Below are 17,214 nucleotides of genomic sequence, written 5' to 3'. Positions count from 1 at the left end.
TGTGAATTATGAATAAAGTTTTGTTTGAACTTGTGTTTGTTATAAAATGTCTGAAGCCACTCGTCTCACTGGGTTTTATTGGTGCCGACGATGATTATTGATCAGTGTGGCAGGTGTGTGTGTGTTTGTGTGTGAGAGAGTAAAGACGAAGCAGAAACAGTCGATTTGTTTCACTTTAATGTTGTTCAGGGTCAGTAACAGTTCCTCCTCCTCCTCCTATAACCAATAATCAATGATCAATGATTGGTCAGCTGGTCAATACTGTAGCGTGTGTGTGTATTTGTGTGCGGTGCTATGTGCTTGTGTGTGTGTGATGAGGTCTTTAACTGTTGACCACTTGAACAAATCTGCTTCTTTTCTTACAAAAACTATAAAATCAACCCCCCCCCCCCCCCCCTCCCTCCCTCCCTCCCCCCACCTCTGTGTCCAAGTCTCTGATTGGCTGTTTTAAAACTCTAAAACATAAAACAGGAAGGTCGCTCAGACCCCGCCACAATAAAACAACAGTTTCATCTACACATATAAATAAAGGTTTCAGGGTAAAAACGGAATCAGACGCATTTTTAAAGTTTGATTTTTGCAGTCGAGCCCTCGGCCGTTTGAAATGATTCGGATTCTTCATCACTAGTTCGACTCAAACGCACAAAAACACACACACTCTCACACACACAGACAGACACACACACTCTCTCACACACACACACACAGACACACAAACAGACCCTGACGAGTTCGTTAGATGCAGCGCGTCAATCACAGCTGCAGTTCAAGTCTTTAACGCTCAGTGAGTCATTTGCATTGACTGGCATGAGGCAGCAGGAGGCTCCGCCCACTGTCAATCACAGACAGGTGGGGGGGCGGGGCCGGGGGGGGGGTCGTCCACTCTGCTGCAGGGTCGAGCCTGCTGATGATGTCACACGGTCACATGACGCTCTCTGACACCGTGGCCCCGCCCTCTGCGGCCCCGGGCCCGGAGCGCAGCGCGGGAACGTCGATGGAGACCGAGGCGGAGGCGGAGGCCTTGGCGTCCTTCCGTCTCACGGAGTCTTTGGAGTGGTAGTCGTCGCTCTGGTCCTTGGCGAAGTTCACAAAGACCTGGAACCAGAGACAAGAGTTATGCTGCGTTCAAGACAACTCGGAAGTCGGAAAAAAACGAGCTCCGAGTTGTAAAAAATGAATTGAACGGCGTCGAACTCGGAAATTACAGGTCGGGAACTCGGGTATCATCATATCAGAACTCCGACTTTCCGACTTGACGTCACGACAACATCAAAACATGGCGGCCCTCGTCTTAACCGGTTAGAATTTAGACATTTTAAGTTATTTGTTGAGGTTTGAATGCATATGTTTGTGTATTATTGCAGTAGCCGATATGAAATACGTTTATATTAAGCTGTGATTGTTGGATGGTGTGAAATTGTGTTTCCTCATATGTGACAGAAATACTGTTTAACTGTTATCAAGGCTGTAACATTATATGTGCACTCATCTGCAGCGTCTCCTCTCCTCCAAAATAAACATCATTTACTGCTGCATTTATTTTTCGTATTCAGCGATGAGCCACAATACGCCAAACTTCCTTCAGGTATCCATGCTATTTTTCTTCCGAGTTCCTGCAGCGTGAACGCAATGATGTCGGAAGTCGGAAATTTCCGAGTTGGGAATCCCGACCTCCGAGTTGTTATGAACGCAGCATTAGACCACGCCGCCATAAGCCCCGCCCCCTAAGGTACAGTGTTGGGCACGTTACTTTAAAAAAGTAATTAGTTACTAGTTATTTTCTACTACTATGTCAGGACTGAGAATGACTAGGGTTTACTAGGGTTAGGGTTAACCAACTAACTAACTAACTAACTAACTAGTGAGTCGGTTAGTTCCAGTTAAACGGCTTCTTTCGGACCAGTTGAACCGAAACTAATGTGTTTATAACGTATAAAACCGGTGTGTTATTATTTCGTGGCAGGACTTCTTGAGTCAAGTAACTGAGCATTTTATTGTCACAGGGTTCCTAAGGCTTAAGGCGAGTTACATTCAAGACTTTTTAATGCCACTTTGAATGTAACGGTACATCGTGATGTGTTACCGCGAGAGGCATTCAGTAAAATATATATATTAAAAAAAAATGTTACAAATTACTTTGAGATTTGAGAGACTAATTTCATTCATAAAATCCTACTAAACATCTGTTAACAGTTTTAAGACTTTTGAAAGACTTATTTAAGACATTTCAATGCCAATAAAAGTGTCTTAATCGATTAATGAGTTCATTGCCTTTTAAGACTTTTTAAGGATCTGTGGGAACCCTGTGTCAGTGACAGTAGCGGCGTAGTAACGGATTACTGTTACTCCGTTACTCCGCTACTCTCGGCTCAGGTGGAGGTCAGGTACCTGGTCCAGGGTGGTCTGGGTGACGGAGTAGTCCTCGATCCTCAGCGTCTCCTTGTTCTTGGCCAGGATGGAGAAGATGTGTGCGAGGGAAGTGAGGGATGATGGGAGCTGGTACTGCAGCATGGTGCGGTGCTTCTCCTTCAGCGTGGAGCCGCTCAGCTCGCTCTCGATGAACTTCATGACGGGCAGCAGGTCGGGGTCGGGCCCCGCCACCCGCAGGATGATGGTGTAGCCGTCTCCGAACCTGAGGACAGAGTGATGTCACTGTGATGTCACTGTGACTTCGCTATGATGTCAGTTTGAGTGGTGAGTCATTGTCTGCTGGTCTCCTAAAAGGGGTTAGACACAGTCTGCCGGTCTCCTAAAGGGGGCGGAGTCACGGTCTGTTGTCTCCTAAAGGGGGCGGAGTCACGGTCTGCTGGTCTCATAAAGGGGGCGGAGTCACGGTCTGCTGGTCTCCCAAAGGGAGCGGAGTCACAGTCTGCTAGTCTCTAAAGGGGGCGGAGTCACAGTCTGCTAGTCTCTAAAGGGGGCGGAGTCACGGTCTGTTAGTCTCCTAAAGGGGGCGGAGTCACGGTCTGATGTCCCCTAAAGGGGGCGGAGTCATGGTCTGTTGTCTCCTAAAGGGGGCGGAGTCACGGTCTGCTGGTCTCCTAAAGGGGGCGGAGTCACGGTCTGCCGGTCTCCTAAAGGGGGCGGAGTCATGGTCTGTTGTCTCCTAAAGGGGGCGGAGTCACGGTCTGCTGGTCTCCTAAAGGGGGCGGAGTCATGTACTCCTAAAGGGGGCGGAGTCACGATCTGCTAGTCTCCTAAAGGGGGCAGAGTCACGGTCTGTTGTCTCTAAAGGGGGCGGAGTCACGGTCACTCTGACAGTCAGTGTGTGTGTGTGTGTGTGTGTGTGTGTTACCTGTTCTTCAGGTGTTGGACGCTGCCGAGACACCTGAACCTGCCGTTCACCATGATGGCCATCCTGGTGCAGAGAGCCTCACACTCCTCCATGCTGAGACACACACAAACACACACAGAGTTAACACACACACACACAGCTGTGCTACACACCGACATACACCGAGTCGGCAACCAAGGAAACGTCACTTCCGGTCAGAGTCGTGGGGGAAAACAAACCGATTCCCCCATAGACATACGTGTGAAAACGCAGCATTTTAAACCTTTGTCTAACGCTTGACCGCTGTCATGTCTTAGTTTGAATCACTTGTATCTGCTGACAAAGAGCTAGATATTAAAAAACTCATCACGATCCGGGTCGATTGTTGTCCGTACATTTTAAAATATTGGCTCTTTCACAGTCAGTCACATACATCTGTCTATGGAGGAACTGTTTGTCTTCCCCCATGGCTCTGACCGGAAGTGTTTCCTTGGTTGCCGACTCGGTGTAGGCGAGATGTGACTGACTGTGAAAGACCCAATATTTTAAAATGTACGGACAACAATTGACCCGGATCGTGATGAGTTTTTTAATATCTAGCTCTTTGTCAGCATATAGGACGAATCGCCTTGATGTTTGCAACTACTTCCGGGTAGAAAACCAGCACGTAATTTGAATGAGATCAATACGAACGAGAGTTTAGCTATATATCATATTTTTGACGCCCTATCACCGTTTAGACAAATCTGAAATGATTGAAGAAACATCACTATTTCTGTGTGTGTGTTTTGTGTTGCTATGTGTTGTATTTATTCAGTTTGGGGGAATCACAGTGTCTAGAAAGCATCAGTGGCTCAGCTGACAGGGACAGCTAACGGTAGCTAAGCTAACAGCGCTAGCTAAGCTAACGGTAGCTAAGCTAACAGCAGCAGCTAAGCTAACATCAGGACATCAGCTGTTAAAACCCTCCCGTTGTGGCACACGACATGAAACTACTCCAGTTAGCACAGTCATGTTGGAACTCAGATATCCGCTGGAGAAAATATTTTTTCATGGACCGTTTATTGAGTCACTGAGTTATTAAAGTTAAACAGGTAGCTAACCGTTAGCCCAGCTAATCTATGATAACCATGACTAATTACAAAAATCTGCACACGTAAATAGTAATGTTTGTCCAATCATTGGTTTTATAAACTTTACAAACATCAGATTAGTCTAAACGGTGATAGTAACATGAAAAATTAGATATGTAAGGGATAATGTATAGTTCGGAGGTTGTTATGGAGAAATAAACCCCGACAGGTTGTATGGAACGGTTTACGAGTGAAATAATTTATTTGAAACATAATGTTGACCAAAATACGACTTTCATCGATTTAAAATTGCATTTAGCGAATCTGCAAGACCGGTCACTTCCGCTGTTTTGCCGAGCCTCCTCCCGTTCGTGCATTTGAAGCCTTTGATAATCAATCAGTGGATCGATGGATTACCATACACGTGTTAAAATGTGTGTATTGTGTGTAGTCGTATCTGTCATAAACAAGAGATTAACATTACTGTTTACGGGGTGCGTTTGTGTGGCGGAGCCGCGGTGCCAGCTGCACCGAGACGAGGAGAGCTGTGACACCGGGTCAGAGGCTCTGATCAGCAGGTTTGGTTTCCAGCCACGATGTGGAAGGAGCCTCCACTCTACTTGTAACAGGTTACAAATCATTTATCTAACATCACTATTAGTCCGACGCTGTTTAATGACGGTAAAAATGAAACACAAGGTAAATATCCTGCATAGTTTCTCTTTTCTGTGCTGCGCTGATCAGAGCGGCGTCCCTAGCAACGGTCTGTTATACATGACGACGGTCCGTTATACAGAAATAACAGACCGCAGAACGCAGCGCTGGACCAATCAGAGAGCAGCATTCAATAGAGCCGTGTAATAAATATAGTGAAACTCTCGTCCGTCACTATTGTTCTCATGTTGGTTTTCTACCAGGAAGTAGTTGTAAACAACAAGGAGATTCGTCCTATACAAGTGATTCAAACTAAGACATGACAGCGGACAAGCGTTAGACAAAGGTTTAAAATGCTGCGTTTTCACACGTATGTCTGTGGGGGAATCGGTTTGTTTTCCCCCACGGCTCGTCCTCAGGTGTGTGTGTCTCACCTGTGCGAGGTGAGGACGACGGAGCGTCCCTCCTTGATGACGCTGTGGATCACGTTCCAGAGCGCCCGGCGAGCCTTGGGGTCCATCCCTGTGGTGGGTTCGTCCTGTAACCACGACAACAGCGAGGGTCAGGTGAGCCCACAGGTGGAGCAGGAAGCAGAGAGAGAAGGTGAGCAGCAGGGGGAGGAGCATCTCGCTCTTCTTCCTCTTCCTCTGCTCTCTGTTTAATGTGTTATTGTTGTGTTGTTCTCCTCTATGAACTGAGCTGATTTAACCTGTTACACAACCACAACCCCCCCAATCCTCCTGAGCTGCTCTCTGATTGGCCGACAGGGTCTGCTGCTGTTGTGTAACTGTCGGGTGAGAAGGAGGAGGAGGTGGAGGAGGAGGAGAAAGGAGGAGGAAGAAGAAGGAGAAAGAGGAGGAGGAGGAGAAGAAGGAGAAAGAGGAGGAGGAGGAGGAGAAAGAGGAGGAGGAAGAAGAAGGAGAAAGAGGAGGAGGAGGAAGAAGGAGAAAGAGGAAGAGGAGGAGGAGGAGAAGAAGGAGGAGGAAGAAGAGGAGAAAGAGAAAGAGGAGGAGGAGGAAGAAGGAGAAAGAGGAGGAGGAAGAAGGAGAAAGAGGAAGAGGAGGAGGAAGAAGGAGAAAAAGAAAGAGGAGGAGGAGAAGAAGGAGAAGGAGGAAGAGGAGGAGGAGGAAGAAAGAGAAAGAGGAGGAGGAGGAGGAGGAAGAAGGAGAAAGAGGAAGAGGAGGAGAAAGAGAAAGAGGAGGAGGAGGAGAAAGAAGGAGAAAGAGAAAGAGGAGGAAGAAAGAGAAAGAGGAGGAAGAAGGAGAAAGAGGAAGAGGAGGAGAAAGAGAAAGAGGAGGAGGAGGAAGAAGGAGAAAGAGGAAGAGGAGGAGGAGAAGAAGGAGGAGGAAGAAAGAGAAAGAGGAGAAGGAGGAGGAGAAAGAGGAGGAGGAAGAAAAAGAGGAGGAGGAGGAGGAAGAGGAGGAGGAGTAAGAAGGAGAAAGAGGAGGAGGAGGAGAAGAATGAGGAGGAGAAGAAAGAGGAGGAGGAAGAAGAGGAGGAAGAAGAGGAGAAAGAGGAAGAAGAGGAGGAGGAGGAGGAGGAGGAGGAGGAGGAAGAAGAAGGAGAAAGAGGAGGAGGAGAAGAAAGAGGAGGAGAAAGAGAAAGAGGAGGAGAAGGAGAAAGAGGAGGAGAAGAAGGAGGAGGAAGAAGAGGAGAAAGAGAAAGAGGAGGACGAGGAGAAGAAGGAGAAAGAGGAAGAGGAGGAGGAGAAAGAGGAGGAGGAGGAAAAAGAAGGAGAAAGAGGAAGAGGAGGAGAAGGAGGAGGAAGAAGAAGGAGAAAGAGGAGGAGAAGGAGGAGGAAGAAGGAGAAAGAGGAGGAGGAGGAAGAGGAGGAAGAAGAGGAGGAAGAGGAGAAGGAGAAAGAGGAGAAGGAGAAAGAGGAGGAGAAAGAGGAGGAGGAGAAGGAGGAGGAGGAAGAAGAGGAGGAGAAAGAGGAGGAGGAAGAGGAAGAGGAGGAGGAAGAGGAGGAGGAGAAAGAGGAGGAGGAGGAAAAAGAAGGAGAAAGAGGAAGAGGAGGAGAAGGAGGAGGAAGAAGAAGGAGAAAGAGGAGGAGAAGGAGGAGGAAGAAGGAGAAAGAGGAGGAGGAAGAAGAGGAGAAAGAGGAGGAGAAGGAGGAGGAAGAAGAGGAGAAAGAGGAGGAGGAGGAAGAAGAGGAGAAAAAGGAGGAGGAGGAAGAAGAGGAGGAAGAGGAGAAGGAGAAAGAGGAGGAGCTAAGCGGTTACCAGGAAGACGACGGGCGGCGCTCCGACCAGGGCCATGGCGGTCGACAGCTTCCTCAGGTTCCCGCCGCTGTAGCTTCCCGCTCTTTTGTCGGCGTATTTGACCAGACCCAACTTCCTGATGCCCCACTCCGCCACCTGTCAATCAAACAAACACGTCGCCATGGCAGCCGTCAGTCAAACAGCGTCACCACACACACACAGGGCAGACCTCCTCTGGATCTTAATTTTATTCGCCATTTTAACAGTGTTGCAAAAACTTCATTTTTTCACCTGAGAAACCAAATCGCCAAAATCATCAGACCTTTTTAAAGTCAGGATGATGCTGAAACACTTGTACAAGCTTTTATAACTAGTCATCTGAATTCCTACTGCAATTCTCTTTTTACTGGTCTCCCAAGAAAGTCACTAAAGAAATTACAAGTTATCCAGAACGCAGCAGCCAGGATTTTAACTGATACGAAAAAGAGAGATCATCACATTACTCCTCAGCTTGCTACATTGCACTGGTTGCCTGTTTCTTTTAGGATTGATTTTAAAGTTCTTTTATTCATTTATAAAGCTTTAAAGGGTTAGTAGCATTTTTTTTAAAGTGGGGTTGTATGATCTACAAATAGCCCCTAAGTACTTTAATTGCAGTAGAAGACTCTCTGCACTCCTCCCGTTAGCAACGCCAGCCCATAATAGCCCTGCCCAGAGATTTACAACATACAGTGTTGTGAACAGACCCAAAGAAACGGCCTATTTTCACGGCCTAAAAGAGGTTTTACCTGAAAAAAATTATACAGTTCTATTGTTCGCTATAATATAATTTTTTCCAGCCCTTCAAAGTGCAGGAAAAACACAGTTTTTATTTGGACCTAACCAACTCACGTATCCCTCCGCCCAGGGTTAGTGCCCACCGATCAGCAGTTGGTTAGGTCCAAATAAAATGCGTTTTTCCTGCACTTTGAGGGGCTGGAAAAAATTATATTATAGCGAACAATGGAACTGTGTATTTTTTTTCAGGTAAAACCTCTTTTAGGCCGTTTCTTTGGGTCCATTCACAACACTGTATGTTGTAAATCTCTGGGCAGGGCTATTATGGGCTGGCGTTGCTAACGGGAGGAGTGCAGAGAGTCTTCTACTGCAATTAAAGTACTTAGGGGCTATTTGTAGATCATACAACCCCACAAAAAAATGCTACTATCCCTTTAAATAACCTAGCACCATCCTATATTGGCGATTTGCTTTCTTTTTATACTCCAATAAGAACGCTCAGGTCCGCCACTGCGTTGTCTGTCTTTTAACCATTCCTAAGGTGTCCAAGAAAACTGGCGAAGCTGCTTTCTGTTGTTAACGGTCCTAGACTCTGGAACGCTCTCCCTTTGGACTTGAGTATAGACCATAGACTGTAAAAAGAATGGACGTAGCGTCCGTGACGTCACCCATTGGTTTGGGGGAGTCTGTTTTGTGCCGCTACTACGGGGGTTAGAACCGCGCCATGTTGGATTCTACTTGCCATATTTGGAGCGGTGCGGCCGTTGGCCGGCCGAGAGCCCGCCCACTGGCCTCGTAGCAGCGGTCGCCGGACCTGTCACTCAACGGTTCTGCGCCCTGATTGGCCAGAACTTTAACCCTAATAATAGTAAAACGGTAGAGTTTAAAAAAAATTCACCCCCCTCAGAGTGTGTGCGGGGGTAGAAACTATCGATTGAGACCAAAAAAATAAAATGTACCAGGCTGTAAATATGTTTTTTTAAGCTGTAAAATCGGCTATTTTAACATGGGGCTCGATTGGAGTTGCTCCCTTCTGGAGCCAGCCCCCAGCGACAGCCGAGGGGATTGCAGCTTTTTGAATGCGGAAGTGAGCTTCACTTCTCAGACCGACAACTGCCCCCTTGGTATAGACCGAATCTCCTTGTTGTTTACATTCTACTTCCTGGTAGAAAACCAGCACGTAATTTGAATGAGATCAATAGTAACGAACGAGAGTTTAGCTATATATCATATTTTTCACGCCCTATCACCGTTTAGACAAATCTGAAATTGTTGAAGAAACATTACTATTTCTGTGTGTGTGTTTTGTGTTGTAAACAACAAGGAGATTCGTCCTATAGCGGACTCATTAGCCATTTTTAAAAAGAAATTGAAAACGTATCTTTTTAATTTGGCTTTTAATAGGGATTGATTTTATCTTTTATCACTGTTACTGCTTGGCTTTGTTTGTTGATGATGTGTTGTGTTTTAAACTGTTTTGTTCAAGCACTTTGGGCTGCTTTTATGCATGAAAAGTGCTCTATAAATAAAGATTATTATTATTATTATTATCATTATCAGGTGTGTGTGTGTGTGTGGACACTCACGTCACAGACTTCCTGTTCGGGGATGCCCCTCAGGACGGCGTACAGCTCCAGGTGTTCCCGTCCCGTCAGCAGCTCGTTGACGGCGTCGAACTGAGGACAGTAGCCCATGTTCTGGTGGACCTGGTCGATCTCCCTCAGGATGCTGCACACACACACACACACACACACACACACACACACACACACACACACACACACACACAGAGTTCCATAAGTTCACTTGTTTCTAAACTCATTATAGGGATAGTTCAACATTATGTCAAATTGGCCCATTGCCATAATCCCTATAGTCAAAGCAGTAGGTTGTGCAAACAATATTATGTGCAGTGTACACAACGTTACCAGACAGAGTTGTTTTAGAGGGAAATTCATGCAAAACCGCTGGTGCGTGTTGCCTTCAGGGACAGTTTTTCATCAAACTGTCTCTGTATTTACCTCTGAAACAACTCTGTCTGGTGACGTTGTGAACCTGCCGTGACCTTTGACCTCACCTCTTCCCAGCCAGGAAGGCCTCTCCACTCGTCACCACCGTGTCGCCGGTCAACATCTTAAAGGTCGTCGTCTTCCCCGCTCCGTTCACCCCGAGCAGCCCGAAACACTGAGGCACGCACACACACACACACGCACACAGACACACACACACACACAATTATTAGTTATCAGTCATTTCTGAAGCAAAGACTTCATTTTCTGCACAGATTAAACACTAATGGAGCTGTTTTATAATCAACGTTAATGACCGAACAAATTAATCTGTTTGTTTTTGCATAGTGGCATCTTATACATATATATATTAATATTATATGGATGTATATGAGGGTCATGTGATCAGTCATGTGATCAGTCTCACCTCTCCAGGTGGAATCCCAACACACAGTCGATCCACAGCAGGTTTCTGCTTCCTCTTGAACACCTGCAACACACAGAAAACAATGTGTTATCATACATGCAAATCTTTAAATACTGTAATTCAGCACCGCGGCGTGCCTCAGGGTTCAACTCTGGGTCCACTTCTTTTTTCCATTTGTTGTTAATGGCCTCCTGCAATTTCTCTGAATGTTGCGTTCAACTTTATGCAGATGACACAGTTATATATATATATATATATATATATATATATGCATCCAAACCTAATTTATTACAGATAGAATCAGCTTTACAGTCTGATTTTAATAACTCACAACACTGACTCTCAATAAACAAACGACTGCTTAATAAATCTAAATCTCATATCATGAATAAATCTCAGTTGGATGGTTTTAAATGCACTATAACTTGTTTTGATGGTCAATCGCTGCATTAACACTAAATATCTTGGCTTGTGGTTCGACTCACAGCTTTCATTTAAATATCACATGGATTATAATACAGAGAGGAAAAGTCTGGGACAACAACTCATTTTAACAATCCTCAACTATGTTGATGTTGTTCATCTAGATGCAGCCAATAGGAAGCTCCTCTCTGATTGAACTGATAGCAGACGCTGCAGATTTAGTCTGGGTCGTCCTTTCACAGCTCACACTGCAAAAACTCAAAATCTTTCCAAGAATATTTGTCTTATTTCTTGTCAAAATGTCTCAATTTTAGTCAAAACTAATCTCTTTCCACTTAAAATAAGACTCATCGCTTAAAAATGTACTTGTTTTTAGATCATTTTCACTTGTTTCAAACTCATTTTCAATTGAAATAAGTACAAAAATCTGCCAGTGAAAGCAGGTTTTTTTATGTTTGTAATAAGAAAGAAAAACTTGCTCCACTATCAGATGTTTCTACTTATTTCAAGTGAAAATATGCTTGAAAAAAGTAAAAAGTGTCTAAAAACAAGCTACTTTTAATGTGATGAGTCTTACTTTAAGTATAATGAGATTTATTTTGCCTAGAAATGACATTTTGACTAGAAATAAGACAAATATTCTTGATAAGATTTTGAATTTTTGCAGTGCATCACCGTTTCATTAATGATAACTTGACATATCCAGGGTCAGAACCCGAATCCTCTGGTCACCTTGGTTACTCTGGTCACCTTGGTTACTGTCGTTACCTTGGTGAGCTGTCTGAGCTCCAGGATGTCACCGTGTCCGAGGCCTTGGACGATCCTCTGTCTCTCTCTGGACACGTCCTCGTCCTCCTCACCCAGAGCTCCCAGCTTGGTCAGAGCGCTGACGGCCCTGAGGACACACACAGTTTAGTTTAGTTTAGTGAGTTTATTTCAGTCTTGTAGAACCAAGTCCACACATCACATAAACAACATTATTATTATTATTACAACCAATTTTCGTCAGGTGGTGCAACCAATTTAAACCAAAAAATGATAGGTTAAATTAACCAAATGGTTTCTATATGTAATGTGTGTAGTTATTATACTGAATATATGAATTTGTGTTATTATTTTCCTGTCTTTAAATGTAAAATTGGATGTTAACGATACTTAAAACCTGACCTACAGAATGCAAAAATCTGAAATTATTGTAAAAAAAAAAAAAAAAACCCACAATGACAAAATAAGAATGTGTTTGTAGACAGACACCCTAAGGGATAGATACCAAAGAAATAACCTTAAAATAAAGATTAGGAATGTATATATATTTTTATTAATATTTGATTGCGCCACCTGACATTTTGTTTGCCGTGAAGTTGAAAATACTGTTAAAAATTAGTTAAAACAGTTAGAAAAGTTGTTCAATAAATGGGACTTGTTCAAACACATTGTTCTGGACTCAAAAATATGCATTACATCTATAATACTTGAAAAGGACTTGAAAAGGAGTCGGCTGAAGCTTCGTCTTATTTCATCTCCTTCATTCTCCTAAATGAACATTTTTTCCCTCCGCTCATTTATAAAACGTAGACAGAACAGAAGGTGTCATGTGTTACCGGGGTTTGATGCAGAAGCGGTACTGGATGAGGACGGTGATGATGAAGAACACGGCTCCCTCCACCGCCATAGCAAACAGGTTCTTCCCCACCATGTCCCAGTCCAGAGGGGAGCGAAACCTGTTCTCACCTGAGACACACACACACACACACACACACACACACACACACACACACACACACACACACACACACACACACACACACACACACACACACACACACACACACACACACACACACACACACACACAGGTAAACAGCTGAGTGTGTGTTGGATGATGAACAGTAGGGCTGGGAATCTTTTAGATCTTTTACTGTCTCACGATTCGATTCGATTCTGATTTTTGGGGCTACGATTCGATTCAAAGTCGATTTTCGATTCAAAACGATTTGATTCCTAATGATTTCTGCTTCAGTCTGTTGGTGTGAAAGGATCCTCATGATCTACTCCAGTCTGGTTTGTAAGACAGAATGACTGAAGTGTCTTTTTCACATTTATTGAGTTTTAAACATGTATCCATGCTTAGATGGAATTGTTGAAAACTGTTGCATAAAAGCAATATCACATTAGGGATGTCACAATTACTTGTTTTCACAATTAATCGCGGTATTAAACGCCACAATTAATTAATCGTACAGATTCTTAAATACCGTCACTTTCCCAAAAAGATTATTTTGGAAACACAGAGGCAGATTTGCACAAAAGTTAAGGTAAATGTAAGAAATACTGGTCAATTTACCTTTAACGTAACATGGTAGAAATTTAAATGTTAGCCTAGCGTCTCATTTGTGATAAAAAACAAACAATTAAAATAAACTTAAACATTTGGTATAGATGACAATTAATGATTTGAATATTTAAAACACTTCCCCTGGAGGATTAATAATTGGTTACATATGTAATAGAAGATACTTAAAATATTTAGTGTAAAAATTTGTAATGTAATTATATTTTGACTGTATTTGATTTTACACATTCATATGTTGTAAAATTAATTAATGCGTAATAATCGTGATAATCGTAATACCGTGATTATTTCTCTGACAATAATCGGACAAAGAAAATCTATAATCGTGACATCCCTATATCACATATTGCTTAAGTAACAAAATTAAAAGTGCCTCTTTATTAAAAAACAATAGTGCAGTTAAACATGCTGCCTTTTAAATTCTAAGGAAATGGAGGCCGACAGCAGCAGATTTGTTTCATTTTATAATTTTTTTTAATCGATTTTGGGACATTTTATATTGATTCTGAATCGCATCAAATGAGAATTGTGATTCTTATGTGAATCGATTTTTTGGCACACCCCTAATGGACAGTGGAGCTTGGTGTGTGTGTGTGTGTGTGTGTTACCGAATCTCTCCAGGGCGTCGGCCATGGCCTGGTTCTTCACCATGTCGATGAGGCCGCGGCCCAGACAGAAGTGAGGGAAGATGAGCAGCACGTTCTTCAGGATGTCGTTGATTCCTCCGATCTCCTGTAGACAGACACAACGTTAACCTTTTGACCTTTAGAACCGACCGTCGCCGCGGCAACGCTCCGGCCAAAAACTCACGTTGTTGCCGAACAGCTCCATGACGAAGGTGGAGATGCTGCCGTTGATGCCGATGAGGATGTTGACGCTGGTGAGGACGACGTAGGCCGTGCTGGGGATCTTAAAGAAGAAGGAGGCCGGGTACATGAGGGGCGTGATGGACCAGCTGCAACACAACACAGTAGGGGTATAACGGTACATTAGTCACAGTTCGGTACAACAGACACTAATTGACCTATGGCTAAGCCACGCCCCCAAACACGATGAGCCAATCACAGTGCGCATAGCTAGCCCGTACACTCGGACATTCTCTGCTTCCACGTCCATTGAAATGCATTGCAGTTAGTCAGTTTTCATTGGTTTTTATATGTTTTTTCTTGACATTTTAAGTTTAAAATGGTCAAACGGTGTGCATGGGGTACATGTAACTCCGACACTAGGTATCCTGAGAGGCTGGGCCACGGGGGGGATTTTTTTTTAACCCTTTCCCAAGCCACATCTGAACCGAGAGAAGTGTCTGCTCTGGATAAAGTTATGCAGTAGACCACAACACCAACTAAACGTGGATAAACTTAACAAGGATGTCTACATCTGTTCTAAGTTAAGTCAACAACGTATTTGAGGCAACATATTGTCAGAGAATTTTAGATGTTAGCCAGCATCACAACTAAGCATAAAGTCCGCTAGCTTAATGCTAACGTATAATGTAAAACTCCATAGACAGGCTAACAAAAATTAGCCCGTCGCTATCGGCGTTTCGCGGCAAACGGCAGCCATAGCAGTAAAGCTAAGTGAAGTTTTGGTGACTTCCAGATGATATTTAATCTTTCTGTCTCCAAAAACCATCAACTGCCTCCTGTGAAATGTCTCTACTGTGACAGCTGTTGCCATAGCAACTGTCACCGAATGTTGACTGTTTGTCCCAGTGAGTGGAGGGGGCGGGGCTTAGCCAGAGGTCAATTGAATGTAAAACTAAAAACCATCTTCTGTTATAAAAGTAAAAAAAAAAAAAGAATAAAACAAGTGCATTAGGAGTGTTACAACACCATTCATTAATTCTAGAGGAAAAAACTTGCACTTGACAACTGACAACTATTATTAAAAAAAACAAGAAACTAACAGCTACGTTGTTTTACACAGCTAATACATATACCCCTAGTACAGTGTAGTATAGTGTAGTACAGTGCAGTACAGTGTAGCAGAGTGCTGCGTACCCGTAGAGCAGCAGCAGCAGGGCGAGCACCGGCAGGTTGCTGGACGACACGTAGGCTTTCTGTTGGAAGCAGATGAAGATGACGACGACCAGCGTCGCCGGGACGATATAGTTGCACTGTAGAGACACAAATACACACACATCAACACACACACACACACACATACACACCAACACACACTGTAATTCAGCACCGCGGCGTGCCTCAGGGTTCAACTCTGGGTCCACTTCTTTTTTCCATTTGTTGAAAATGACCTCCTGCAATTTCTCTGCGTGTTGTGTTCAACTCTATGCAGATGACACAGTTATATATATATATATATATATATATATATATATGCATCCAAACCTAATGTATTACAGATAGAATCAGCTTTACAGTCTGATTTTAATAACTCACAACATTGACTCTCAATAAACAAACGACTGCTTAATAAATCTAAATCTCATATCATGAATAAATCTCAGTTGGATGGTTTTAAATGCACTATAACTTGTTTTGATGGTCAATCGCTGCATTAACACTAAATATCTTGGCTTGTGGTTCGACTCACAGCTTTCATTTAAAGGGATAGTTCAACATTTTGGCAAATTGGCCCATTGCCATAATCCCTATAGTCATAGCAGTAGGTTCATTACCTTTAATTGTCGGTGCAAGCTATTTTTGAACGGCAGAGCAGAGCCGTGAGCTGCTCAGAGCTACGCTACAGAGGAGGCTCATTATGGGATTTCTTGGTTTCCCTCATCAAACTCATCAAATACACAATCCAACAACTCCACAACGCTCTGGTGGACAAGTTGTGAGCTGCACATTCACCACGCTATGAGATAATAACACAACGTTACCAGACAGAGTTGTTTAAGAGGGAAATACATGAAAAACCACTGATGTGCGTTGCCTTCAGGGACAGTTTTTCATCATTAGTCTCTGTATTTCCCTCTAAAACAACTCTGTGTGGTAACGTTGTGTTATTATCTCATAGCGTGGTGAATGTGCAGCTCACAACTTGTCCACCAGAGCGTTGTGGAGTTTTGGGATTTTGTATTTGATGAGTTTGATGAGGGAAACCAAGAAATCCCATAATGAGCCTCCGTAGCGAAGCTCTGAGCAGCTCACGGCTCTGCTCCGCCGTTCTAAAAACAGCTTGCACCGACAATTAAAGGTAACGAACCTACTGCTATGACTATAGGGATTATGGCAATGGGCCAATTTGCCAAAATGTTGAACTATCCCTTTAAATATCACATGGATTATAATACAGAGAGGAAAAGTCTGGGACAACAACTCATTTTAACAATCCTCGACTATGTAGATGTTGTTCATCCAGATGCAGCCAATAGGAAGCTCCTCTCCTCACCATGTCCCAGATGAAGTTGGCCACCCAGTAGAGCAGCGGCTGCACGCCGCTGATGAACTGCATGTGTTTGGCTTTGTTGACGCGCTCCTGGATGAGGAAGACCACGAAGCTCGCCGGGACGAAGGACATGGCGAAGATCACACAGATGGACACCAGGACGTCCACGGAGGTCGTCACCCTGGAGACAAGGGGGGGGGGGGACCAATCACATGGTCAGATGTGGACATGAACCGATCGAGTGGTGGAGTGGACTTGTTTCACAACAGAAGCAGCACACAAAGGTACACACATACACACAAATGCACTTATAGATTGTACTAGGGATGTCCCGATCCAATATTGGGGAAGAAGACCAGCTGGTCCACACGTTGTGCCGTGTTAACAGCGCTAAAGCCAGAATTAAATGAACGATGCTAATTTCTGTTAGCCCATCTATGGGTTTTTACATTATACGTTAGCATTAAGCTAGCGGGCTTTATGCTTAGTTTTGACACTGGCTGTGTGTGTTTTTAACGTTGTTTCAAACTATGTGGGTTTGATTAAACACCTTTGATGCTTAAATATTGCTGCTTAATATATTGCTTTACTCCTCTTTTTATTTTATGTATGCCATTTTTACTGTAGGGCAGGCTATAATCTTCAATTTGGAGTGACAAATAAAAC

The 17,214-nt window shown here is 43.8% G+C and overlaps 1 protein-coding gene across 1 annotated transcript in view; it reads right to left on the bottom strand.

The window, feature by feature from the left end:
* Positions 1 to 701: 701 nt before the first annotated feature.
* Positions 702 to 17,214, bottom strand: part of abca1b (ATP-binding cassette, sub-family A (ABC1), member 1B) — a gene marked incomplete at its 5' end in the record, with an annotated part of 94,245 nt that continues 77,732 nt past the window's right edge. Inside the window, 14 exons of the mRNA XM_083980702.1 lie at positions 702 to 1,095; positions 2,389 to 2,632; positions 3,296 to 3,388; positions 5,436 to 5,539; positions 7,224 to 7,358; positions 9,566 to 9,707; positions 10,057 to 10,163; positions 10,416 to 10,478; positions 11,607 to 11,724; positions 12,440 to 12,569; positions 13,800 to 13,923; positions 14,002 to 14,146; positions 15,195 to 15,310; positions 16,552 to 16,729. Coding sequence (XP_083836828.1) covers positions 922 to 1,095; positions 2,389 to 2,632; positions 3,296 to 3,388; positions 5,436 to 5,539; positions 7,224 to 7,358; positions 9,566 to 9,707; positions 10,057 to 10,163; positions 10,416 to 10,478; positions 11,607 to 11,724; positions 12,440 to 12,569; positions 13,800 to 13,923; positions 14,002 to 14,146; positions 15,195 to 15,310; positions 16,552 to 16,729 — 1,873 coding nt within the window. The 3' untranslated portion in view covers positions 702 to 921. The remainder of the gene's footprint in view (positions 1,096 to 2,388; positions 2,633 to 3,295; positions 3,389 to 5,435; positions 5,540 to 7,223; positions 7,359 to 9,565; positions 9,708 to 10,056; positions 10,164 to 10,415; positions 10,479 to 11,606; positions 11,725 to 12,439; positions 12,570 to 13,799; positions 13,924 to 14,001; positions 14,147 to 15,194; positions 15,311 to 16,551; positions 16,730 to 17,214) is intronic.

The sequence above is a fragment of the Trachurus trachurus genome (assembly GCF_905171665.1).
Source record: "Trachurus trachurus genome assembly, chromosome: 10".
NCBI classification, from domain to species: Eukaryota; Metazoa; Chordata; class Actinopteri; order Carangiformes; family Carangidae; genus Trachurus; species Trachurus trachurus.
Note: the sequence above shows the minus strand (reverse complement) of the source record. Positions and strands in the feature narration are given on the sequence as shown.